Source organism: Stegodyphus dumicola, chromosome 12, assembly GCF_044657685.1.
Source record: "Stegodyphus dumicola isolate Sdum_Otavi_A_Nest chromosome 12, ASM4465768v1".
Lineage (NCBI taxonomy): Eukaryota > Metazoa > Arthropoda > Arachnida > Araneae > Eresidae > Stegodyphus > Stegodyphus dumicola.
In genome coordinates, this window is record NC_140779.1 from 81542397 (window position 1) to 81570207 (window position 27811).

The following is a 27811-nucleotide window of genomic DNA, read 5'->3' on the forward strand; positions in this document are numbered from 1 at the left end:
GATATAAGCTAATTTTCATTAAAAGTCCTTCGCAAATATATCCCTTTCGTTAAGGAATTAGCCCTCACATGCTTTACCATAATCCATTAAACCAACCAACAAAGAAAAATGATTGATCCTATGAACTTTAATTTAATCTCTGAATAATGTACAGCAATATAACAAATATTGGTGTATATTTTATTTCTGCATTAATTTCATGCTTTTAATTTTTACAAGTTTTTGACAGCTCTAACATGTTTACCACCATTTGCAAGAATGCTAGTAGTTGACAATCTGAGTTACTTGCCAGCTACAAGATAAATGTTATTGATTGCCTTACTTCAACAGTGCTCATAGCGATCCTTACAAGTGCTTATAAGTCTTTATATTTGAAAATAAAATATAAAAGCCCTTATGGATACTTATTTTTTTTTTTTTTTTAAGAACGCACATCCCCCCCCGTACCAAAGCTGAAACTGAATAAACAACTTTTCTTCCTTATATGGAACATCAGATGGTGAATCATACTCCCAGAAATAGCGTTCTGCGCCTTTCTTTGCATTAGCATAACCTTTGGTGCACGTGAGTTCAGACAGGTGCATGTTGTTCTGTTGGTCAAAGAATTACGAAAGCGGTCGAAAATTCCACTGCCTTTCATATTCTTTTGCTCCCACCCAATATTACACGCATTTGGATTTCTATCAAGTTTTTAATAATTTACATTCTCATTCCGTGTGGTCAGTTCATATTCACATTTATTATGATCGGTATGCTTATAATATGAGCATATGTATGAATATTTATTATAATATATTTGCAGTAACTGCTGAAGTGATAAACTTCAAAAATGGGTAAGTGTGTTTTAACAGAGATTAGTTTTCTAAGGAATAATATTCGGAATGGTTAAATAAAGTGAAAGTAATCAAATAGTCAATTTTTTTTTCCCCTAATGCATTATACAGTATGGAGGTTGGGTGTTCCCCTCTTTCTCTGCAAAATCTCGAATATTGAAACCGTTACAGTTCACAGCAAAGCAAGCAACGGACTTTTTTTTGGGGGGGGAGTCGTTTTCCAACCTGGATTACATAGGACTAAAAGTTCTGCGGTCTATCTGCGAAGAATGATTCTATTCCGGAAATGTAATGCAGTCTGTTCAAAGTTAGAATGAAAAACACTGACTGGTCAATGATTGGTAAATCTCTTTATTAATAAATATGAGTACAGCAGAAATATCGCGCTGAGCATGACATGTCCTGCTCAGTGATAAATATGCCAGACGAGCACATGATGGTGAAAACTATATGAAGGAAAGGGACATTTTCCTTTATTTAGTTATTTATTCTCCGAATACTGGCAGTTGTTGATTACGATTGCGTAATATAACGTGCGAAAGAATTAAGGTGCACATGTTGTGCAATAACATTTGCGATATTTCACAGAGATAAAAGAGTTTTACTGTGCTTGCTAAAGCAGATTATTTTTCAGTTCCATTGGGCTATTTTTTATATGATGCACATATCGAAATGTCAAAAGCATTATTTAGCTGAAAAATCTAAAGAAAGGTTACAATCTACCCCTTTTCTCTTTTACCAGTTACACTCGACTATCCGGAATTTTCAGATATTCGGCAATTTCCGAGTATGCCGGTTAGTTAAGCTTTTACTGTTAAAGGATGACTGCATAAAGCAATTTCCCATCTTCTGATTTCAGAAAAGTTCCTCTTTTTTACTTAAATTACTTTGCTTGCAATATTTGTTAAGGGAAATCTGTTATACAATGAAAATTTAGAAAATGTTCAGAATTTTAAGTTATATTATTTAAATATTAATATGAGTGGAAAAATAAATTGTATTTATTTTAGGTGTCAAGTGAATATAATAAATATGGCTTATTATTATTTATTTTCTCTATTTTGAACTGAAATTTCATCATTAAATCTTGTAATATAACTTAGTTCTGCATAGTTGTTTTTTTTTTTTTTTTTTTTTTTTTTTCCCCTGTCATTGTAAACTAGTTCTGTAAACTGAACTGTTATTTAAAATTAAAAAAAAAAGAATGTAATTGTTTTCCATGGTTGAGTAATGCTCATTCTCTCTTAATAAATACTGAATATTTCATATTTTAAATTACAAGTCTAATTTTTCTTTTAAGGTTATGCAGTTGTGTATAATGTAATTAGACAGGTTATTGTTTTTTAAACTAAAATGTGGCTACGAACCCTGTTGAATGACTGAGTACGAATATCGCCATAGTAAATATATGCAGTGTTTGGTATGGTATACAGGAAGGAACTAAATAATACACTTGGCATACTGAAATGAATTATTTATTTGTCAAAACTATGTGTTTAGAATGAAATTTTGTGTGTGTGTGTTTTAATTTGGAAAATGTTATAAGTAGACAGCTAAAATTCTTATTCGGTGGCTTATGTAAGTCTAATAAAAAATGATGTATTGAGGAGTCTTGTGGGAATGCACAAAAAGGGTGAGTGTTGCTTATCAAGCTCTGAGTTATCTCATAGAACAAAAATATTATTTTATATGTCAACTACAAATATATTTGTTTGAATTTAGTTACTACTAAAAGTAATCTGTTATATCTACCTTTAAATTTAAAAAAAAATATATTTATTAAAAGGGGGAAAGAAATAGCATAAAAATGCAGATGGGATCTTAACATGTGTGAATGAATGTGCTGAATCAGCTGGGTAGCAAAGGTATTATTTTTTTTTTTCTGAACTACCAGTGTTCAGGAACTTTATCACTCAGCTGCTGGTGGGCCTGGTATTAATTGCTTAATATTTAAATTATATGTTGGTTATTTCATTTACAGATGTTCAGCCTCATCTTTACAAAAACATTCTTCTTACTGGGGGCAATGCTTGTTTTCCTGGATTTAAAGAAAGAGTGTAAGTTGTGATTTGATATTTGTTGATTTTTAAAATATGTAATTACATAATCTTTTTTAATTTTAAATTGCATAATCTTCATATGCATGTTTGATTAATACCCTGTATGCATGAATATTGAAACATCAGCATGAATTTTTTATATATACAAGGTTATCAAAAAAGTTCTTGATGTTTGTGGTCATCAGAAACAGACAATGCGTAGTACTCAGCTTTAGGTCTTAAAGGTAATTTCCATTAGCATTGTGCACTCTTTGCTAACCTTGCAGCAGCTGTGCAATGCACTAGCATTAGAACTCGGAGGTCTTGGATGCAAAGAAGTCCACAAATGTGTACGACAAGTCAGCCTCATTGTTGAAGAATTTTCTGTGGTAGTGACTATTCAGGGTATAGAGCAGGTCCAAATAGGATGGATAGGCCAATGTCTCTCAGTCAACTTGCTAAATGGTATCCAGGTTCGCCTTGCCACATGTAGTCTCACATTGTTGTAGAGGGCAAAACACCCTTGCAGTTAACCAATGATGGCTTCATCTGCTGAAATTTGTGTTTAATTCATTCTGTTGCTGCCAGTACATGTCCTCATTGATGGAGTGATTTGTTTGTAGTACCACTTGTAATGTACCTCTTGTTGAGGAGTCCAGCAGACGAAAAACATGTTCTTTATGTGCAGATTTGGTCTTGAAGTGTGAGGCATAAGGTCACATGGTGACAACCTATCTCTGGTAGCCTTGGTTGCATCATACTGGATCCACATTTTGTCACTCGTAAGCACTTGACTAAATATGGGTGCACTTGACTAGATATAAACTACCAAGAATAAATTAATAAAATCAGTTTTAAAAAGAAATGATTAAAAAAGTTATTTAAATTTATGAAATGGGGAATTTTTAAAATGTCATGGCAGATTTCATTGCAAATAATTTTAAATGCTCATCAGTTCTTAAACTCTATAAATTGATAAAATAAAGTCTATAAAAAAGAAAGAAGTAATAGCATTCATAAAGTGGCCAAAGATTTTTATAGTAACCTTAATTTGCTTGTAATCTTTTAAATCAAATAATGTGTGCCCTATAATGATAGCTTTGAACTGTATTTTCAAGTCGATCACATGATGCATAATGAAGAGCAGATAAATTCTCTTCTGCTTAAGGTCCATAACACAACGTAGTTTTAAAAAATGTAGAAAATCACTGAATTATTATTATTATTTTTTTTTTTTTTTTTTTTTTTTATCATTCTTATTTTAGAAGAGGGTGAAAGAGTTTGATTTATAATCTGTGAAAATTTCAAAACTTCATACCTGATATATTTTTAGACATCAAAATTTTATAATAATGAGTATCCAATGGTTTAAAAAATATTAATTAATTTTCGAAAATTCACCAAAAGTGAGAAATTAGTTTAAAATATCAGATAATCATCATTTAAAAGATTTATTCCTGCTCCATCTGATGGTACAAAAAATAAAATTATGAGAGTTTTAGTTTGCTCATTAAATGAAGATATGTGCAAAAAATTATTTCAATATTAATTTAAAAAATTCTAAATCAAATTTTGGAAACATTACTTTACTACAGTTTGTCATTTAAAAAGAGTGTATATGCAAAATTTATTCTTGGTAGCATATCAAGAAATATCTTTATCTATTAAAAGTTTTTAGCCAGTGATAAACACCATGTTAAGTGAGAATAAAGCTTATAGAAAGGTACATTTTCAAATATGTAGAGAGCATTTTTTTATACCTAACCAAGAGAACTTTAAAATACAATTATACTTTCCACTTCATTATTTTTGAAATTATGTTTATCATTAGGCATCAGAGAAAAGCTGTCTGTAATATATCAAGAACATGAACTAAATTTTCAGCATTATTGTAAGACTTTAAAAGGATAAAACGTAATTTTTGTCACCTACTAACCAGACACTGAAAACACTACTCTAAATCATATATCAAACTGATGCTACATCCTATTTTGTTGAAACAATAAATTAATATTTCTTTTAATTTTTTAGTTACAACGATATTAGATCTGAAGCTCATTATCTTTTTGATGTTAAAGTGACATTACCAGAAAAGTAAGTTTTCAAATTTTACTGCTTTCTCTTTATTTCCCTTTTTCCGATGTTATTGCATTACATTCATTTTCACTCTTTTTTAGTCCAGTAACATTTGCATGGGAAGGAGGTGCTCTTTTAGCAAAAGATCCTGAATTTCCAAAACTTATTGTAACAAGAAAGCAATTTGAAGAAAATGGGCTTGCTTTTTGTCTTGATAAATTTGATGTTTAGAATTATTAAAAAAATTTCTTTTTTCTTACAAGGAATCTGGATTTTTCATTTTTGTTATTATGTTATAAGGGAGACATACTATGCAGAACTATGAAGCTTGAAGTTGTAAGAGTTAAATGTTGTTAGATGATACAGTAAAACATTTATTAAAACAATAAATAATTAATTATAGGCTAGATTTTTTACCTGATTTGTGTAGCTAATTTGTTCTCAATATATGTAGTTCATGTATTTGAGGAAGTATTTTTTCTTGAGAAATGAACAGTATGTTTTTATGTAAATTAATTGAAGCAATATTTAATTTTCATGTAGAAAGTTCTTACTAACTTGACTAATATCTATAAGTTATTACTTTGAAATCTAAACAATAACAAAAAAAAAAAAAATATCATATTTTTAGCTATAGGGATTTGTATATAAAATAGCACAGCAGAAAAGAAAAAATTCTGATTTTAATGTCTCGCCAGAGAGTTTGTTAAGGTTTTTTTATGCTCTTGCTGAGCCCCCAGTTTACCAGTCTGCTCTTGTATTCACTCCTGCTAGCGTAACTTTTTACTTCCTTGTACGAAGTAAAGGAAGTATTGTAAAAGCAAGAAATTTCAGATATCATATTTCAACAAAAATAACTATTTTTACTGCTCTTGATCCCATTTTGAACATTTTTGAATGGTGTTTTTGCATTATATCTATACGTACGGACAGAAAAGGGACTCTTTTTCCCAAAATGGGCAATAATTGTAAAATTATCAACAATTTAAAAGTTGTTTAAGTTCGACTAAGCCTAACATCCCCACCATTTGTTTATATTTGAAGCTTAGCATAGTGAATTAAGTCGATTTTTGCGCAAACTTCAGTGTCATTTTGCTGAGTGGGGCCAAAAGTTTTGTGCGCTGAAAAATCTTTCTACCTAAATTTAAGTAATTTAAACTCTGATTTTAACTGTAAAAAAAATTTTTTAACAGTTTTTAACTCTATTTGATGTTTTAGATTTTTCTGTATTTTACAATTTTTAATGAAGATGTTTTTTAGTTTTTCCTAGCCATGAAATGAGAACTGAATTGATTGCATGAGGTATATTTCTCTAATGAAATTTGGGGGGAATAAGTTTAGATGAAATGCAGCAAAAAAATGTGCATAATTTAATAGGCCTTATAAGGAAGTCGTGATATTCACGTCAGATTTTTTAAATTTTGTTACGAAATGTTGTTTTCTTATATACTTACCACATATACCATTATACCACGTAAAATTCAACAGTAGTATTACAGATTTTTAAAAACAACATATTTTCCTGATGGAGTGTTAAGTGTTGCGATACATTTTTCTTAATATTTTCTCAGTTTAGGATATCAGTATTTATTTTTTCTTAATAAGTTTACCTACACAAACTTGTTCAGGCTTTTTTACTTTATTATTAAGCATTACTTTCTTCACACTTATGTCAGGTAAAAATCAACAGCATCGCAAAGTTTTTAAAAGCAGCATGTATTTAGAATTCTCAGTATAGTGTTAATGTTAAGCCTTGCCATTAATATTTTTTAATCTTAGTTCAATATATCAATGTTCATTTTTCTTAATGAGTTGTCTTGCCTTTTTATTAACTTTTGTTTTTTTAACTGTATGCATTAAACACTTTTTCTGCATTTATGCCACATAAAATTCAACATCACAAAATATTTAAAATGAGCACATCTTTAGAATTCTAGATAAAGTATTAAGTGTTTACGTTATAATATTTCTGTAAAAATAATATACGGTGATAAAATTTGGTGGCAATGTGATTTTGTGTTGCCATGCATTATTTTTTATAATTGCTATATTATTTCTCTAAAAATAACACACGACAATAACATTTGGTGGCAACATCCTTTCATTTGAAAAGTGATATAAACAAATCCAGTAACGAGATTAATCTATGGTGCTAAAAATAATAATGATTATCATAGCTGTGAACTTTGAAATATAAAAAATCTGGAGTTTCTTGCATGAAAATAGTGAGTTTTTTGGTTTTCAGGTTTATGTAGTGAAGGCATTTTTAAAGGAACTCTAAACTGACTTAATTTCACTTTATGATGCATGATTCAAGAGATATTCTAAATTTTGTGTTTTGGGCTAGGTTTCATTTCATAATTTTCTTAAATTTTTATATTGTGGAAATCCTGAGTAGAGAAGTAAAGCTTTTGTTTACCAAAGTATCTTTCAATATGATGAAAATGAAATTAGTAACCAGTGTGCATACTATTGTGAGATAAACATAGATATGCACCATATATTAATGTAAAACAAAATTAAATACAAACATTAACTCTTTAAACATGGGTTGAAGCTTTAGATTAGCCAACTTAGATTTAGACAACTCAGATTGAATAAAATTTAATAAAAAAATAATTATGCTGAAAATTGCTAGGAGTTGGGAATAGAATCTGCACAATTTAAGTTTCGTTATTTCAATAAACAACTGAATGTTTCATTTTTACTGGGAAACATTTATTTTAGTAAAGGCTAAAATTTAAAAGTATTGGGAGATTCTTTATTTTACCAGGAGATGTGATGAAAAATCATGAGTTGGCAGCTATGAATTATTTTATAAAAATACAGATAAGAATTAATGATTGTTAAAAGGGAGAATTGCAGAATTATGCCAATTTTAAAAGTTTTTTCATATTGTCATTTGAGAATTATTTTTAATAAATTTTTTGAAAGTTGGTATCAGTAAAGAAACTTTTAAGATTCAGATAGTTCACATTACTTATGTACCAGATTGTAAAGAATATCTGCATGATGTAACCTTTAAAAGGTTTGATTTTTCAAAACTAAGTTCCATTCCTATGCTAAAACCATTATGTGTGTAAAATTATTAATTTGTTAATTAACTTCATATTTTACTGTTGCCCACTTTGTCTCACTGCCCCCCCCAAATGACAACATTGCCTTATTAATTTGGATAGAAGTTAATAAAGTGTAAATTAATTATGCCAGTTTTATTCCTTGAGAAAACAAATGATATCAGTCCTGTGAGGAATAAAAAATGAAATCTAAGAAATAATATATTGCCTGTTGTTTTACATTTCAGTTCTTGTAGTTAAAGAGTACAGAAGACAAGATTTGCTTGGTGTCATAGTTTGTTGAAGTGTAAAACTTTTGTTTTCATGAAATCTTTCTAAATTTAAATCACATAATTTATTCAAAACATGTAAGATGCCAAGTGAATAATGCTAATACGCTGGTTATCATAAATTAAGGAAAAATCACGATTACTGAAAAAATTACGTGTAGAATTTAATGAAACTTACCCACAATATACAACACATAGTAAAGTATCATATAACATAAAAAGATATTACCAGACAAATATGATAGTATAGAAATTAACACATGTATAAAATGAACAAATCGAAGGTGTCAGTTTGCTATGAGAAAAGTACCTTCAATATGGAATATGATTGCCTCTAGAAGGAATACAGCAATGTGTGATACTTTCAATTATGTGGTCTTATCAGTTCCATAGGAATCAGCCATTGCTCTTGCAAAGCAGTTGCAAGCGTGACAAGGGGTCTGAGGGAGCAGATTGAGAGCAGCTAGACGTCTTCCTAAAGCATCCCAAACGTGCTCGATAGGATTCAAGTCCGGGAATCAAGCTGGCCACTCGATGTGCATAATTGTTTCCTGTAGAAGATAATCATCTACGATCTGAGCCCTGTGTGGTCTTGTGTTGTCATCGTGTAACAAGAAAGCATCACCTATAGCCCGGGCATATGGGCGCACATAAACATCAAGGATGTCATCTTTATAAACCTGAGCATTCACGGTTCCCCTTGGAAAGACATGGAGGTCTGTGCGTCCACCCAAAGAGATGCCACCCCAAACACAGACACTGCCCCTGCCATATGCATTTCTATCATGGATGTTTGACAGATGATAACGGGTTCTAGGTTCTCTCCATATCAAATAACGCATACTATCACTTTCTAGACTAAACCTGGACTCATCCATAAAGAGAACCGCCTCCATTGATCAGCCGTCCCGTGGACATGTTGTCGTGCCTGCTGAAAACAGTCCCTCCTATGGCGTGACGTGAGTGGCACACAAATGCCTGTTTGCCTCGCATACAGACCACCTTCGTGAAGCCTTCTACGCACAGTTGACGTTGACACGAACCTTCCGATGGCTGCAGCAAGAGAGGATCTAAGAAGAGTCGGAGTAGCGGTGCTATTCCTGCTTGCACATAATGTCAAATATCGGTCATCGGCACTCGTCCTAGCAGTTGGCCATCCTTGGCTGAATCTCCTAGATGCCGAATCTGTGGTTTGAAATTGTCTCCAAAGTCTATGAACCACAGAAGGACTCACATTTAGCCATCTGGCCACTTCTGTTTGACTTTGTCCTGCCTCTAGTCTCCAAATGGCTCTCCATTGCAGTTCTGCAGGCAAATGATGCCTGGAGGTCATTGTTATACGAATTGACTATTTCATTTCTGATGTCACCGTCACAGTGAAATATGTGGGCTTGTTCTCAAACGTGGACTTTTATGCTCCTCGCAGATGACGTATTCCGAAAGCAACGCCACTAATTTGCATATCACAGTTTTAGTCAGCTACTCTTCCCTATTTTTGTGATTTTTGCTGAATTTATGATAACCAGTATAGTTATTTGCATTGGATTTTAAAGTAATTATATCAATTCATAGTTAAGAAATCAGTTTTCTTTCATCTTTTATTATTATTAAAATTCAATAAGAAAATTTTGTTATGGTTAAAAAAACTATTACTTGTTTCAGCATTATTGTGGTGGTTTGACTTATAATACTAAAGTATTTGCTTTAATGCGTTATTAGTGATTTATGATATCTTATTGAAAACACCAAGGTGAAAATATAATAAATTAATCATTTTGAAGGTATTCTATGATAAATTAACAGAATAATTGCTTCAATGAAATATTTTTGGCTAATATTTAAGTAGGTTATTTATTCCATTTAGCTTTGTTTAATCAAGAAGTAATAACCAAAAGGTTTCTTAAAGATACCCCAAGGATCTTGAAAATAAATGTGTTTACATTTAACTCCTTTGTACTTTTTCAGTACTGTGTGTTTATTCCATTCAACCATTTAAAAAAAAAAAAAAAAGTGTATGCACAGACTTCTGAAATTATACATTAGAAACAGAAACTTTAAAAAAATATTTTATTAAAATATTTTGCATATGTACAATATTTACAGTGATAATATAAATATTTCAGAAAGACATAGTATGTGAGTAATACATCATTTATTCAACAAAAGACAGTTTCTGAATTTGTAAACTAATGTGCAGTTTACAAAGTGCTTTAAAAATAATATAACATTAAAAATTATAATAGTACCAAATATACTGTAAAATTTTATCTTAAAAATTACTAGATTGTTTTTCTTTTCCTCTCTAAGCATTGTAAGTATAAAAATGTGCATTTTATAGGCAATAAGTACATGGTACTGAGCAAAATCTCTTTATATATTTTTTTTTAAAGTACAGAAATTTTTTGTTTATTTATTTTATATTTGGCTGTTTAAGTTTATCAGAACTTAAAAGAGTAAACAGATATTTTCAAATGCAAAACAAAGGATGAAACTCTTCATTAATATAATAAATAAATGAAATGATGATAAAAATGAACAAAAGACTAGAAACATTTGTAATAAAATATAAAGATAAAATTGTCTTGCAACACAAATATTTAAATGACTGTGACTATACTTTGCAAATCTCAAATAAATAAACATTTTCATTACTTATTTCTATAATACTGACCAACAACAAAAATTAGAGATCAACTTGTATGAAATGCAGAATAAAATTCATTTATTATGCACAAATATATTTCATAACATTCTAACAATTTAACAAGTATATCTTTGATATACTTTATAATAAATATTTTATTTTTCAGAACTCCAGCAAAATATAGATACTTACATAAAAGTTTGCATTCAACCAACAGTCGAACTTGATTATAGTATCTTTGAGGGGGGGAAGTTCATAATAATGGTAATTAAATACTAATATTTTAACCCCTTAATATTAAATTCTAAAAAAAATTATGTAGTTATTTATTTTTTTAATTTTACATAGGCTGTAGGCTCACTACATACATATATTTCTTGCTATAAATATAAATAAGATATTAAAAATAATTTACTATTAAAAGCTTTGTTTTTAAAATGACCCAAGCAAAAAAAAGGGGGGGATGGAGTTAATAGCGTAATGTCACATGGTTAGGTAAACTTCAGGTGCAAATGATAAATACTATATATATATTCTTCTAATTAATCTGTTAAAACTGATTTGTTTCAGATTCATATTTTAGCATTAAGAAAGCTTGTAATCAAGTTCGACTGCATACAGTATCGGTTATGTATTCATAAAATCTCTTTTTAAGATTTTCATGTTCTTTGATACTAGAATATAAAAGCAATAAACAGTTCTAAAACGACAAATTTAGAATTTTACATCTTGCATATCTGGTGGAGCTTCTGGTTGGATTTGGCAACCATTTACAGTAAGTGAGCAACTCAGTTTATTACTGAGTGAAGTTGTTGTTGATGCTGTAGTCATTACCTGATGCAATTGCGCAATGTTTAAAGCAATCAGATCTTCGACATCAGACATGCATATCTGAAGGTATTTCTGTAATAAAAATAATATTTAAGTAATGTACATCTTAATTATAAAATTTAACAATAGTGTTATATTTCATTCATGTTGTTGTTCACCTTTTTTTCCATACATTATTTTAGCATGGAATTATACTAAATTTAGAATAAATTTTAAAATTTGTTATGTAAAACTTAATATTTAAGAATACTACAGACAAGACTGTGAAAATTGGAAATTTGTAAAAGCAGATTCATCCTATTTCTTTCTAAAAGTCAATACAGTATTAAGGATTATGTAACTGTGTATTTTAGGGATGAGTCTCTTGAATTTTTCCAACGTTTTTAATCATCATTTTAAATCTAATTTTACTTGAACTGCTTAAAAAGTTTTCTGGAAAATTTTTAACTTTTATTCAAATAGTTTTTGTCAAATTTTATTGAAAAAATGAACCTCAAATTTCAAGACTTTTATTACGTACTTCGTTAACTAAATATTATATGTATCATCTTGATAAATAGTTTTTTCACCCATTAACTGTTTGCTTTTTTATCAAATAGAGATTTCAAATTTTGCTTTAAATAAAACTTTTAATGTTAAGTCCCCCCTTTTTGTTTTCCTTAATTCTTGTATGAAAGATTTTGATAAACTTTATCTACATAAATACTATTGAATTCTGATCGGAACGAAGCTTTATTTTTAAGGAGTCTCTGGTCAGTGGAGGAGTGTCTAGTCTCCTATTTTGAAAGTTCATATATTCTCAGACTGCCCATTAGATGTTCATTAATTGAGATGAAATTGATATATATAAATGCATTTCAGAAAATTATAGTCATATTGCTGGATGCAATTCTCTGTTATAGTAAAAAATATATATGTTATACAAATAGAGTGCTGTTATTTAAACTATTTTAGATTTTTTTTTTTTTTTTTTTTTTTTTTTTTAATTTTGGACGTTTAAGTGGTTGTATGCTTTTTAAGTAAATTTTAAAACATCATTAAGAAATAAATGGATTAGTTTTCAAAATTAGAGTAATTACCATTCTATTTATATGTACTAAAATGTAATAATTTCAATACCCAATAATAGTATTTTCTGTAAAAATGGCTACATTTTAGATTTCTAATTAAAGACAGTTAATTGTAATGTAAAACAGCAAAGCAGACTGATAGTGATATTTATTTTATTTTTTTTATTTATTTATTTTTTTTTTTTTTTTTTTTTTTTTTTTTTTTTTTTTGTATGTGTGTGTTGAAACATTCTACTTTTTTTGAAATACCAAAACAGATAATTTTTTTTTTTTTAATACTTACAAGATTTATATCTGTTAGTTGTGTTAAGTGCTCTTGTAATCCAAGTAGTGAGCCCCAAGGTTTCTGTAGCCAAGTGATGCCATTTATAGCAACTGCAATACATGCTGTGGCAAGTAGTGATGCAGAATATGATGTAAATTTGTACTCTATAAAATAAATATAATCAAATTACATTTCATTCAGATAGAGTAAGTTATTCAAAGAAAAACTTTTTTTTTCCTAATTATCAAGGTTTTATTCGTGTTCAAATAAATATAATACATGTACCAGAACTTAAAAACTATGTTCTCTTTTATTAATCTGTACAATCGAAATTAAGAAAAAGAAAAAAGCAACTTTATTAGACACTTTGTTTTTGTTAAATCATGTGATGATGTAATACATAGAAAGAAGATTTTTTTAAATTGCCGATCTGATTGATTTTGCAATTTAGTAAAAAGAAAATTTTAAATCCTGCGTGTCAAAACAGCTTAATTAATTCCTGGTTTACTATTCTGACCATCTTGAACTATGCAATTATTATGTTGTTATTGATATTTCTTTTTCTCCTGCATCGTGCCATTACTTGTAGAAAATATAGCTGACGGAAAGTTTGGTGCAGCTTCATAATAAACTGAATTACTAAAATATAGTTAATTTTATTATTATTTTATTTAGCTTTAGAATATTGATAAAATCACGATTTATACTGGTTAAAAAAAAATGTTTACAAAAAACCAGGAAACCCTGTCCCTTTAAACTTTCGCTATTTAATTCTTGTACAAGAGCGCCATCTAGGAGCATATATCGCAAAATCGAAAATGACAATAGTGTTAGACCTCACAAAAGCTCTGATGTCATCTGTACTTCCTTTGAAAACATATGGTAGCTAAAAGAGTAGGGCTAGGTGAAGGAGGGGCCCTCTCAGCCAATCCCAAGCAGAGACACTTTCAAAAAGCCTCCGTCAACTTCCTGTGGACCCGCCAAAAGTAACAAAGACCTTCGAGCCCGCCAACACCTGCTCCCGCGCATGGTTGCTAGATTGAAATGAATTTTTTTTTAATATCCTTTTGCCCACTTCGCCATCATTTTATCGCCAAATGTGTTTTACAAAAAATTAAGATAAATGTGTAAAAATATGTTAAAATTTTGTAGTTTTGAAATCGAAAGCTGAACTATAAAAGAATGCACATAGAATTTTTTGGGAGAAGAAGGATAATTTTCTTTCTAAATTTTTCTAGAATTCAGCCGTTTAATATTCTATTCAAATCTGTGGAGGATGCTTTTTTTTTTTTTTTTTTTTTTTAAATATTTTCTGTTTTAACCAGCAAAACTTTATCGTTATTTTACTTTTCAAGAACTATTTAACACGATTTTTGCACCAAATACGGTCTAGAAATAGTCTTAATTCGTAGAACCTGGATTGACAGTTGTTGCGCATTATGAAGTAATCGCCAAAAGTGAGCTAAATTCTGACAGAGAAACGTCCCTTTAAATCGTCTGCTCACGTGCAAAACTGGAAGTCGATTTAAAGGGACGCGAAGTTTCCTGTTTTACGATGACGCACTCTCCAATCCAATGGCTGCATTTTCAGATTCAAAAGCAGCTGGTTGCCTTGCAAGTTGCGGCATGTGTTTCTGATTTTATGACATAACTACACACTAGAAAAATTTAAACCTGTATTCATTTATGAGAGAATTGCTTATTTTATTGTTCTTGATTGCGCGTTTATCATTTCTTTCTTTTAATGTTTATGTTACAGAATATTAATATAACACTTTGCAAAAAGTATATTTTTTATTAAATAAATATTGTAAACAGGTAGTTTTGTTTTTTTCCCTTCTTTCTTTTTTAACTTCCTATCTAGATTTAAATACTACCTTATGCTTTTGCAAATTCCTGAAAGATTAGTTAATTAAAAACTTGGGAAATCGTTAAACATTGAACTGTTACTAAATAGTAGCATGAAAATTATAGGTTGATATAGAGAAATCCCGTTTTAAGGTGAAATGTTATTTTTTTCCCCCATACAACCGTTGGTGTTTTTGTGTAATAAAATTGCACATACAGACATTTGTCGGTATGCATACGTTTAAGTTTTTTTTTTTTTTTTTCATGCCGTAGATCAGAACATAAATTTTTATATTACTAGGTCACTTTTAAGGATATTTCATCATCCATTAAGGCGTAATTATTCTAAATTAACTTAATTCATTTTTTTCACTGATGTTTCATCTCTAGTCCACTAGGTTTATAATATCTCCCAAAAAAAGAAATGGTAAAAATTTCTGTTTCGCGAGAACATAAAATTTGTGTAGTGAAAATAATACAATATATTCGAAGTATCAGTTTCACAGCTACAGAAAGAAAATTTTTAGTCTTTTATAAAAACACCAGGTTTACGCCCGCATTAGAATTTACTTATGCATTTCAATTGAAAATCAAACTCACTTTTATAAAGCGCTTTAAATCGAAATGCTTTTGTATTTCTTTGAAATTTGCAAGTTAAGACAAATGAGAATCATAGATATCCCTACTGCGAATTTGTATAGTTTTGACGTGAAATTAATACTGCATTCGAAAATTATCAGTATATTTGCTCAAAAATAAAATACTAATCTTGTATCTCTCTCTCTATATGTATTTTTTAATCGTTACCATTACATTGCGCGACCTGGTAAGTTGTCATTCTATGAGGCACAAAGTCTTATTTATTATCTACAAGGCCTAGCAAACAGCCAATTTTGAGATGTGATGTTATTCGATGTTCAACAATACATTGTTTAAAGAAGCGATTTTAAAACAGTCTCTCTATGTATAAAGAAGAATGTCTGTCTGTGTGTTTGTTCGCGATTAACTCAGTCAGTACTATAGCTATCGGTACCAAACTTTCCACAATTCTTTTCTGGGTTCTGAAAAAGGTCAGCGTCCACTTTTTTTTTAAAGCTAAAATCAGAGATATTAATTAAAAATTCACAACCCCCTCATTTTTCCGAGTAGCAACAGTCTCGCACGCTGGAGTTAAAAATCTACTTTATTTCGAGAAATGTTGCGGCTGCTCTCTTTCAAATCATAATGTTTGTTAATAAAAAATTTCTAAGTTTTACAATGGAATAAAAATAGCATTGCCAATGACAAGAGTCTCGCGCTTTGGAGATAAAAAATGCTTTATTTTGAAAAGTGTTGCTACTGCTCGCTTTAAAATTGTAGAGTTTGTTAATCAAAAATTTGGATGATTTATAAAAACCATATATTTATAAAGAAGAATGCCTGTTTGTGTGTTTGTTCACGTTATTTGATAATTTTTTGCCATATTTAATCGACTAAAATTGAATACAGGTGAAATATTGGGTGGAGCTTGAGCACTTAGGATCATTTGATTAGAAAGACGAAAATCATTAAAAACTGCGTGCCATTGCTGCTGATATAATGAAAGAGAATTGGTTTATTTTTCTATCTAATTTTTTTGTGTTGATTCCATATCGCATCAGACTGAAAAATGTATGACTATGATTCTTATTTTTTGCATCGTTATTAGAGAAGGATTACAGCGGTATCGTTCTCTCTTTTGTTAGATAATCTCTCAATCTAACTTAACTGATATGGGATACTTCCGCAAGTGTATAATATTTCTTAAGAAATATCTTTATTTTTAATATCTTTAAAAGATATAATTTAAAACCCATGTAACTCGCATAATTTATAATGCATCTATCATCATAGGAACTTATATCGTAACTCTTGTGCTAGTTTGATATTCAAACGAATCACGATTATCATTAACTCAGAGTTAATGTGCACTGATGCTATCGAGTTAAAAAAATGTATATATACAGCCATTAAAAAATTGCTCTTAATCTACCCGAACGTATAAACTGTTTCTTTAAGTAAAATGTCTATAAAAAAATCTTGTTTCGTCTTGAATTTTCAAGCTCTTTGCGAAGACAACTTCTTCCTGTTGCGTGCATCTGTAAACAACTTTGCTGATTTAATTTCAGCTGCTATTTTGTTTGTAATAACAGGAGCATCGCTGTCGTCTTCCTGCATTGGAATGGTCATTAAGAACCCAGCTGCTTCAAACTCAATCGGGTTCTTTTCATCCCGTTATGGCAGGGAAGCGCAAAATTTTACAAAATTCTCTGGGTTATGTCACAGGGAGCATCACCATCGTTATTTCCGGTTGGGATCACGCAACGCTTCCTGTCACGACACAGTTAATGATGATTAGTGCTGACCGTCACTGAAGCATCCGTTATATTTATTCTATGGGAAAGATGCGTTTTCCCTTCTCCAGAACGCTAGTTTTTTACTGTATTCCCACAGTTTGTTATACATCAAAACCGTAAAGCGTATCTTCAAGCATCATTGAATTACAGAACACTGTGCATCAATACCGATGCTAACTATGCGAATAATCACGATAAAAGGAAAGACTGATTTTTTTCAAATGCTATTTATATGTTCTTTGATCTTATAAATTAATTTTAATATGACAAAAAATAAACAATTTATATTCTTTTAATTAACATATAAGCGTAAAAATGTACAGGTATTATACACATATAGTACCATTTCAGGGCGCAGAGCAGTATTTCAAAGGTAGCCTTAAATTTTTCTCTTAAAATATTTATTGTTAGTAAAGTAATAATTTTTTTATGTGTTTTTAAAGTAATATTTTTTTATAATTTGTATTATTAAATACAGTACTCATAGTAATACCTTTTATTTATGATTTAAAATTATGCATTAATATCGGTATGAATTGCTATGCGATTGTGATAAATCTTCTAATATTATAATCTTATTTGCAAATAAAAAAAATACTTCAATATAGAATAGAATATTTTGTAGAATCATATTAATCTTGCTGTTTATAACTTATAATCAAAATCATAATGTAATATACACATGCACAGAAAAAGAGAATAAATTTTACCTGATCAATTACAACTCTTTTTTAAAAAACTTCCTCTTTTAAAAGAATTATAAATATAACTTTTATTAAAATTGCTCCGTTATATAAAGGAAAACAAATGGTGTAATATACATTGCCCAAACGTAACAACATACGCTAATACGCGTCTGAAACATCAATAATATTACTTGCGAACGGGTTCATAATGGATGAATCTACATAGAACCGTTGATAGCTTCTTAAAATTTATCTCCCCTTCCCCCCAAAAGAACACTTTACAGTTATATAGTGATAAGACCAATTATAGTTACACAGGAGTCGAACCAAAACGTCGGCGATTTCTCGCGAATACGCTGCAAAAGCCATCGCCAGCTTATTGCTTGGCGAAAGTACAGTATTACTAGCCAAATGTACTGCAAAAGCCATCGCCAGCTTGTTGCTTGGCGAGATAGTACAGTATTACTATATACAGTAGAGGCACTCTCTAAGGCTAATCTTCTAGGAAGGCATCGTGAAATAATTATTTTCACGTTCAATGTAACAAACAATTGACTCACAAGCGAACAAACACGTCGATCAAAGAATATCGAGTGATCTGACGAGAGCATTCCCCGAGTCGAGCCGGATATGGAAATGGCGCCAAGCATAATAACAACCTGGCTCATTGCTTGTTACTCGAGTCAGTGCTCGTATTTAGAGACAAATCTTTCGCTCATACTTCCCTCGTATCTCGAATTTCTCGTATATAGAGGTGCTCGTGTCCCGAGGTTCCACTGTACCTCAACATTAAATGGACTTGCCCCTGTAACCTTATTTTTCCGGTGAAGCTTCACTCTCTTCAGGCCTTTCATATTACGTTATACAAGAGATGCTACAGCTTTACATATGACTTTACTAAAATTATTTACATATACGCGAAAATGAAAACAATAATTAATTTTATGAAATCGTATTTTCATAAATGATTAACCTTAAATATCTTAATTTTTTTTAAATTGGAGTGTATATTTTATTTCTTTGAAATTAACTTGATACTTAGATAATGAGTAGTAGTATTTTTGCATCCTTTCTAATATAGTATTTGAGACAAAAGGGGTAATAATGTCCCTTGTGAAATATTAGCAATGACATACTCGTTCATTTTGACTTAACATGTGGTCATATTATGTCAAAGAGAAGGACGTGCAATGCCTTGCAAAACTAAAACCGTTTTCCTATGGAAAATAAATTGAATTTAGATGATGGTGTTAAAAATTACTCATTGAAGCCCCATTTTCAGTTGAAGGAAACTATAAGCGAATATTTCGCAGAAGGAAAAAAAAAAGAAGCGTGATTACATAAAAAATCCGTTCGAGTACTACGATAATGCAGAATGTTTGCCACTGAAAGAAAAAGGAGCAACTTATCAACAGACTTGACGTTTAAATCTAAATTTAAGCAAGAGCAGCTCCCAAATGTTGGTTGTAGATTCTTGCAGAATACCTTGAAATTTCTCACACGGCTATAAACATTAAATGCCATTCGGTACAACGTATATCAATAGAGAGAGCTAGAATTCGACAGTTTGTATAAAAAAAGCAAACGCAATCCTATGAATTTTTTGTTAACATCTTTTAATAAAAAATCCAGTACTCTTTAATTGTCTTTACATAAAGTATCTATAACATACTGATCTACTTTAAATATATTAAATTAAGATATACTGTATTTTTTAAGGGCGAGATGGGGTTCTTGAAAAAAACTTTCAAAAAATAATTTTAAGGATTCCGTGAGTCGATAAAATTTCAAGTCCCCTAGTACAGGCCATTCCATTCCTCTTTATGCAAACAAGCAAAGAACACTTCACAATGCGGGTTAGTAATCATTATTTCTGAGTGACAATCCATTAGTACAAGTTCAGCAAGGTTCCTGAAGAACAGTATAAGGATACTAAGTCGAGATTTTAAGCACCAATATTTGATACAAACTAAATGATTTTTGGTTCGATTTCCTCCGAAGGATTGCCGAATTGCAATAGACCTGGAAATCTGATGTTAAATTTACTTAATATATCGGTAAAATGTTATTAATTTATAGATAAAGTGTTTCAAAACTAATGGAACAAGCTTTAAGGGTGAAAGAATACACTGAAGCGCCATTAGGCATTGCGGTTGACCATTACCCTGTAGAAACATTAGGATTTTTTTTTCCCCCTAGCAGCAAAGATGAAAAATGAGCAAATGCCTTCGCCGGGAATCGAACCACGGACCTCTGGAATACGCGCCCAGCGTACAGACCGCCACACCACGAATGCATGCTAAGAAGGCGGGAGAAATACGTTATACTCCCCCTTTAAAAGAGCGACTGGGTTTTTAGGGGACTCAATCGTGAATTCCTTGGTGTGGAGATTCATCATGCACCACCCTTTTAGTTCGGGCGCCACTGTAAAGACATTAGGATTTTGTTGGAAGCATGAATCATGAAAACTGAGCAACGCCTTCGCCGGGAATTGAACCTCGGGCCTCTGGAGTACGCGTCCAGCATGCAGACCACTACACCACGAAGGTATGCTAAGAAAGCGGAAGAAATATCTTATAACGCCATATGCACCATCTTTCGCAATACAGAGGCATATAGTGCTTTCACGTACACGTATATATGCAGATTTTGGAATGGAATGTGAACAGAAATGCCGCTTTGAAGTGGTATAGAGCGCTGTTGAGCGAGAGGTAAAAGCGTTCTGCTGGCGTAAATCGCTATGTTCCTTGCGAATTTCGAGCGATATGCATCTCTACACGACTACAGAATTCGTCGATATGCGTTTCATCTATAGAGCTGGGGAAAGAAACGTATCAACTGTTCAAAGGATTTATTCGAAAATCGTTCTGTGTACCTCCTTTGAGTAGCTGATCCATCCTGCCGTTCAACAGTGCTCTGTGTCATTACAACACTCCATTTCGGCACTCACATTCCATTAGAAAATCTGCTTATTGCCCTCTACATTTATGTCTGAATCACCCTGTATAAATAAATAAATATCAGATATAGGAAAACTCCATAACGTTATGTTCCTTTCTCAATAAATGACTTTTCTAAAAGAAGGTGAAAAAGAAAAAATTCAGTTAATAGGGTTATTGATGAAGGGGATGAGGGATTGCAGCGAATGAATGGGCAGGATTTTGACCACATACAAGAGGGGTAGACACTCGGGTCCGTTCGACAGATTCTCTATCGAAATTAGAGTGGACCTGCTCAGAATCATACTGTCACGTCTTGCCCAAAAGCCTTGCTCTGCGACAAGTGCAACTCTTTTCCTCTTGGACACAATGAATCCGTGAATATGACCTAAACTTATATTCTGATCAGAAGAATTAATCACAATAACATCTTACCTTATTTCCTATTTTAACGTTCTCAGTCCCTAAGCATTAATATTAATGAAAGTTATAACTTTAACTGTGGGTTCTTTTCAAAACAACATATTGTTGCGTGCGTACGGGCTCGTAATAAATTGAATGCGCAAGTCCGATAAAAAGTCAATAAAATTTATTCTTATAACCAGAAATAAAAAAACAAAATGCTGAAATTTTTCTTCACAAACATTCGCACAATATCACACAGTAGTTATATTTTAAACTACTAAAACGTTAAATAGAACACAATTCAAACCCAGAGAATTCGCTACAATCAACAACAAGAACTAAGTAAACAACTGAACTGAGATGTTTTTCTCTGGCTTTTATAAGCTTTTTAATCATGCACGAGAACATTCTGGTAAAATCTATTTTCTCAAAGGCTTCTGGAAAGCAAAAGAGTACAATTACGAGATATCTATTTATTAAATGCGCATGCTGCAGTATTTTTACTTTTACGGCGTAGCTTTCTCTAAAACTCGTCACGTGCAGCATTACTTGGGGAAATAAAACAATTTTAATTACAGTTCTACTAAAAATAGCTAGCTAAATACAAAATCCGTAACAATATTTAAATTGTTTCTGGCAAGAATATTTGGTATTCGTTATTTAATTGTTGATAGTTAACGGGAGACGGAGACACTATCATTCTACCAAGAAACTAGGTGATATTGTCTCGCGTTTCTGCATACCTAGCATCAGAAGATATATCAAATAACATATATTGTAACATTATATATATATAATATGAGATGTTGTGGCTCAAGACATAATTACGTAATTTACATAATTATTGCATTCTTTCTTTGCTTGTTACAAATGTGAGAACGTATATTAATACAGCATATTAATGCTATAATTTGACTGTACAGTGTTTCATTTAATGCGAAAATTCATGCTTGCATTTGATTTAATGTTTATCTTCTGATGCTAAAGTGTTTTACTTCCGCATTTGCATATCAATAATGCACTAAATAATCGCTTGGTGGTCAATTTATTATGTTAGTATTTAGTTCTATATTATTAAAAAATTTTTAAGAATCACATTTAATTAACAATGAAAACGTCCATAGAAGTAAATAACTTGACCCGTTATAGCATTGCATTTATCATAGTAGAAGCTGTCAAACGGCATATTGCCTTATGCAATTCGACAGTTTTTGTTCAATAGGAACAGTCAATATGGCTGCTGGTTTAATATTCCAGCAGACGTTATGTAACTGTATATATGCCATGTTATCATCAAAAGAAAGAAGGAAAAAAGAAGGCAATCAAATTGTTTGTTTAATACAAAGCTTTCAGCTCCGCCAGCTAAAAACATATTTGCAAAAAGCTGAGAGGCCAAAATCTAGTTTCGAAAGAGAGCAGCAGAAGAATTTTAACAAAACTAAGGGTGCAGCAACTCACATCTGCACACGAGCCCAGGTAGAATTCTGCGGTAAAAACTTGGCCCGTTTTTTCTTAAAAAAAAAAAAAAAAAAACTACTGACACCTGGATAATATGATGACCCCACGCGAATGGCACGTGTTACTTCTTCTTCCCCCTCTCCGCCCCACCATACTTCTTTTAAAAGTCCTCGCTGATCAATTGAAGTTACAGGGAACAGCAGAGCAGTATAAGGGGGGGGGGTAGGAAGGAAGGGAGAATGAAAGGATGTGGAACTCCTATTCACTTAACAGTAAATTGAATAGAAATCCAACTTTCAATACATGACCTGCCTTCGAAGGTTCTGCCAAAATAATATCGATATCCTGTTCGGAAGCATATCGACATTTACACAGAAGAAAAGCGCTTAATGAGATAAAGCTTGAATATTTTATGCAGAGTGATAAGACGGAAAATCTCGAAGTCAAAAGAAGAAAAATTATAGAAATATAGAAAATAATTACCATTAACAACGTTTAGAATAATGCATCCCATTCTTCATCAATGGTAATACATTAACATGAAATACAGGATGCATCATTTAAGAAGTTCTTGTTACAAATTGAATGATTGAAGAGAAATTGCAAAGGCATCTGAAAACTTATCTCGATGTCGAATACATTTGCATCACATTATACCTTGTAAATAATCTTCAGCTACATGTTGACGCGGTGCTCCTTGTTTTTAATGATTCGACACACTATTCATTGTGTTTAATATTATCTACAACAGTGTTTCTCAACTGGATTTACTCCAAGGACCGGTAAAATATTTCGGGTACGTTCTCGCGGATCGGTAATTTTAATAATTCGAACCCATTGGCACAATTTTTGGACAGATACCTGGATATTTCGCGGACCGGCAAACACAATATTTTGCTATAAGACTGTCAGTATCCGGGGTTATTTAGTGAAAACTGTTTCCTCAAGAAAGCATTGTAAAAAGAAGTGTAGGATGAAGCGACATGAAAACCACATATGTTTGGCAATTACGGTTATATTAAAAGTCCTCTATTCTTGACCTTCAACTCTCGAGATGTATGTGATATCGTTCCATCTTTCTGGAAGTATCTGTGTGTCATTTAATTTTTAGTTTTACCACACGTTTTCAGATCTACTAAGCAGATTTAACGAAAAAATGCAGGATTTTAATGAATTTTGACATTTGAAAAGTATGTTTTCTCTGCCGTCATGATCTGTTTTCTGGAGAACACTCTTACTTCCAGCACGTGGTGATGAGAACCATTTGTATTAAAAAATAAGATTTTACAAGTTCTCGACCGTATTTGTCCAGTCAGTTCTGATCTACATGATAAACATTCTACCTTTTTACCCGTTGGCCGAATTGCTTGTTTTTGAGTAGAAACTCTAATTTTAATAGTAAAAATTGTTTCTTTTAACTTGTTTTAACTGTTTTATGTTTTTCTGTATTTTACAATTTTTTATGAAGGTGCTTTTTATGTGTTTTTACTTTGCCGCGAAGAGAGAACTGAATTAATTGAATGAGAAATAGATCTCTAAAGAAAATCGAGGAAATAAGTTTAAATGAAATGCAGCAAAAAATGCGTATAGCTTAATAGGCCATACAAGGAAGTCATGTGGTGTCCATATCATATTTTTTATTTAATAATAAAAATAAAAAGTAATAGTTATTACCGTATACATAGCGTAGTTTTCAAAACTAACCAAGCAGATTTTTAAAGAAAAGCAACGTTTCTAAGAGCAAAAATTTATAGAATTCCCAGTTCCTGCTAACTAATGACTCTAACGACTGTAAATGCTTAACATATAGTTTCCATCTGCATTCTACAAAAATATTTAACTTGCTTTTTAAGAAAATTCAACTTGCATATTTCTTTATGAAATAAAAGTGTTAAATTAATATTGAATACGTAATCTAAAGATTATTTATCCTCAGATTTGAGTGTCAGGCCGCTAAAATTACTTTACTGTGCTGACTTTCAATCAGCAAATGAAAACAAAACTTTTCTAATTTTAGTAACTCATGTGGTGTTATCGTTATATCATATTATTTTTCATATATCATTTGAACGGTCAATAAAATACAGTACACTCACTTGATGTTTTTCTCCTTTATATTATACCTGATAAACCGTAATTCTTTTTACATTCGCCCGCTTTTAATTGGCTTGATGTGATATTATTGCTAGGAAGAGAATTTGTTTGAAATAATACTGCATGATTGAACCAAGAGATAAAATATGACATTCCAGTTTGGGCACTTTAATTTAAGTATAGGTCTGTTTATAGTGTACTAAACATTGATGTATCGTGTATTTTTCCTCCTCGCATATTTCTCCCCTTTTCCCACCATTTTTACCGCTTGAAAACTGGGAGGAGAAAAATATGAGGTTATAGTATAACTGAAAAGACGGCTTAAATGATAAACTTAGCGTAGTAAAAAATACTTGTTTTAAATATATAAAAACAAATTAATATTATTATGTATTTTAAATTCTGCATTATGTATTAAATTATCAATTTTAATAATATTTTATAATTATATATAATATATCTTTTATTACTTACGGATACATTTTATAGTGTTATTATAAATCAAAAGTTTCTAAAATATATGCTGAAAACACTAAAACGAGTACGCGACGATAAGAAATATGAGAATGAATACGGTATTTACTTCTGTTTATTAATTAAAGTCATTTATTGTTATTTGTTAAAATAAAAATACATTAAAACGAAATCATTCCAATAAGCATTGTGAGATAAGAAGGATTATAAAAATAGATTTAGTATAAAATTTTCATTTTTACGCTTAGTTTATTATGAACTACCCCAGGATAGTTTATTTTCACAAGCTTGTCCGCCCATGACCCTTTCGTCCAAGTTCCCAAGAAACAACAAGGCCATGACAACAATTAAAAATGGCGATGCGTCAATGCCTCGAATATCAATGCAATTTCAGACTCCACTCTCACACCAGTCCTCTCTCACCTGGTTAGTGAGAGGGGCATGTGGAAGGGGGGACTACAGATCTATATAATGACCCCAAAGTTTCCCGGGGACAATACAAATGACGATACGTCTCTCTCTATCCCTACCTCATTGACTCGCGGTTCGTCAACCGAGACATTTATATACATTCTGGGGTCCAGGTGCGGAACCTTGGAAAATTTCTCCGTCCCCGGGAACATCTGCCGCCGGGGGGCCTATTCTGGTCAATGATGGAAACAAAGGACCACGAGAGCGGCACGCGACTTGGTGTCCTGCAAGCTGCGGAAGAAAGCGAAAAGTTTGCGCAACTGAAACATGCCCCCTTCCATTCCTTCTGTCGGGAGGGGAGAAATCCTCAATAGAGACATTCGGAAAAGCATCGGAATGATGTCAGCAATAAAAAGGCAAACTTTTATCAAGTTATGTTTTAAAGAAGGTAGTTAAATCCGGTTGCTGGCGATAAAGATATCAAAATGAAAAGCTTATCTGCGTATCTTTCTAGATCTAGAGTATGTAGAACTGGGGGTGAATTTTTATTTATTAGAGGGACTACTATCATTTCCCTTCTTAGCGGAAACTTCCATGAAATAATACCCATTTTAATCCTATTTTTAACAAACAAAATCATAAGCAATTTAAGAAGATTCGTGTTTTGGTTACTTTTTAATTCAGCTATTTATTGACTCGAATAATTCCGAAATTTATTGAAAAACTATTTAAAAACTAGAATTATAGGGTCGAAAATATAGTGATAGGCGTATTTTTGCTGTTCAGGATAATAAAACTTTCTGAATTAATGGAAACGGCCATGAAAGAAAGTTTGAGTAATTACTAATTATTTAGGCGAAAATTAATAGGCAATTATTCGAGATTTCTGTTATCCTTCCACTAAAAAAAAATAAAAAATTGTCTGTTTCCAATTCTGGAATAAATGCTATTAAGGCCAAAAATTATAAAGTATTCTTTAACAATATTTCCCTGAAATGTAATTCCAAACTAAGTACTATCTTCTAGGAGTTTCAAATATTATTTTTTGCTTAGCGCTAATTTTTTTGTTATGTAATATATATAAATAATTTTATAGAGAATTTAAAGACATTCTTACAAAGCATCGTTATGATGTAGGGGCCAGCACATTCAGTTGGTAACAGAAAGTTCCCATTTCGACTTCCGGCAAAGGCACAGTTGATTTTGCATGATTTTTAACCCCCCCCAAAAAAACTGATGATTTTATAGTCACACATAGTAATATTACACGATAACTCTCGTTACCTTTATCTGGTCAAGTGATTTTATCTTCTTTCCCCTGTCGTTTCGCCCACCAGCGGCCGAGCGGTAAAGACGCTGAACACTGGTAGTTCGGTCCGAGGTTCGAATCCCGCGAACGGACTGTCTGCATGGGCGTTTTCGTGGTTTTCCCCATGTTTAACGTGTATACGAGCTAGTTCCCCTTAGAAAGCCCTCCACGATGGCATCCCTCCCTTTAGGCAGATAGCCCTCGTGTGCTTTGCCATAATCGAATAATCCAATCCAATCCAATCCCTTGTCGTTTCTTAAATGAGAGAAATGTTAAAAATTAAACTTAACTTTTCGACTTCTGCTCCCGTGGCTCAGCGGGGGTTTAATTGCCCCTTTCATGAGGTAAACCGCAGACTGTCACTGCTCTTGTCCTAGGGACCTCTCAACTTAAACAGGCTTAACAAGGGAACTAATGATTTTCTTTCCTTTCCCTTTAGCGAATACTCACTCTTATTTAATTCATTTTCTTAACGAAGGTGTGGAGGTAATTGCAATTAATTTGCAAAGGTATTCCGCAACCAAAACGCCTTGGTCTTTGGTCTAAAACCCGTATCATAGCTACTCTTACCATCAACACCGTGTCGAAAGAAACATTTCCGAGAATTTTCGCTTTTGGGATATGTGATGCGTAAAAGGGGGAGAAAATACTTTATAATACACAAAAACCAGTTCCCTGAGAAAAACCCAAGAGGAACAAAGATTTAAA

The 27811-nt window shown here is 31.6% G+C and overlaps 2 protein-coding genes across 2 annotated transcripts in view; one reads left to right on the forward strand and one right to left on the reverse strand.

The window, feature by feature from the left end:
- Window positions 1-5214, forward strand: part of Arp6 (Actin-related protein 6) — a 56155-nt gene extending 50941 nt beyond the window's left edge. Inside the window, exons 9-11 of the mRNA XM_035371881.2 lie at window positions 2815-2890; window positions 4904-4966; window positions 5050-5214. Coding sequence (XP_035227772.2) covers window positions 2815-2890; window positions 4904-4966; window positions 5050-5179 — 269 coding nt within the window. The 3' untranslated portion in view covers window positions 5180-5214. The remainder of the gene's footprint in view (window positions 1-2814; window positions 2891-4903; window positions 4967-5049) is intronic.
- A 5173-nt stretch (window positions 5215-10387) lies between these two features.
- LOC118199978 (G1/S-specific cyclin-D3-like) overlaps window positions 10388-27811 on the reverse strand; it is a 32735-nt gene continuing 15311 nt past the window's right edge. Inside the window, exons 4-5 of the mRNA XM_035371882.2 lie at window positions 13123-13268; window positions 10388-11841 (exon numbers count right to left, since the gene is read on the reverse strand). Coding sequence (XP_035227773.1) covers window positions 11653-11841; window positions 13123-13268 — 335 coding nt within the window. The 3' untranslated portion in view covers window positions 10388-11652. The remainder of the gene's footprint in view (window positions 11842-13122; window positions 13269-27811) is intronic.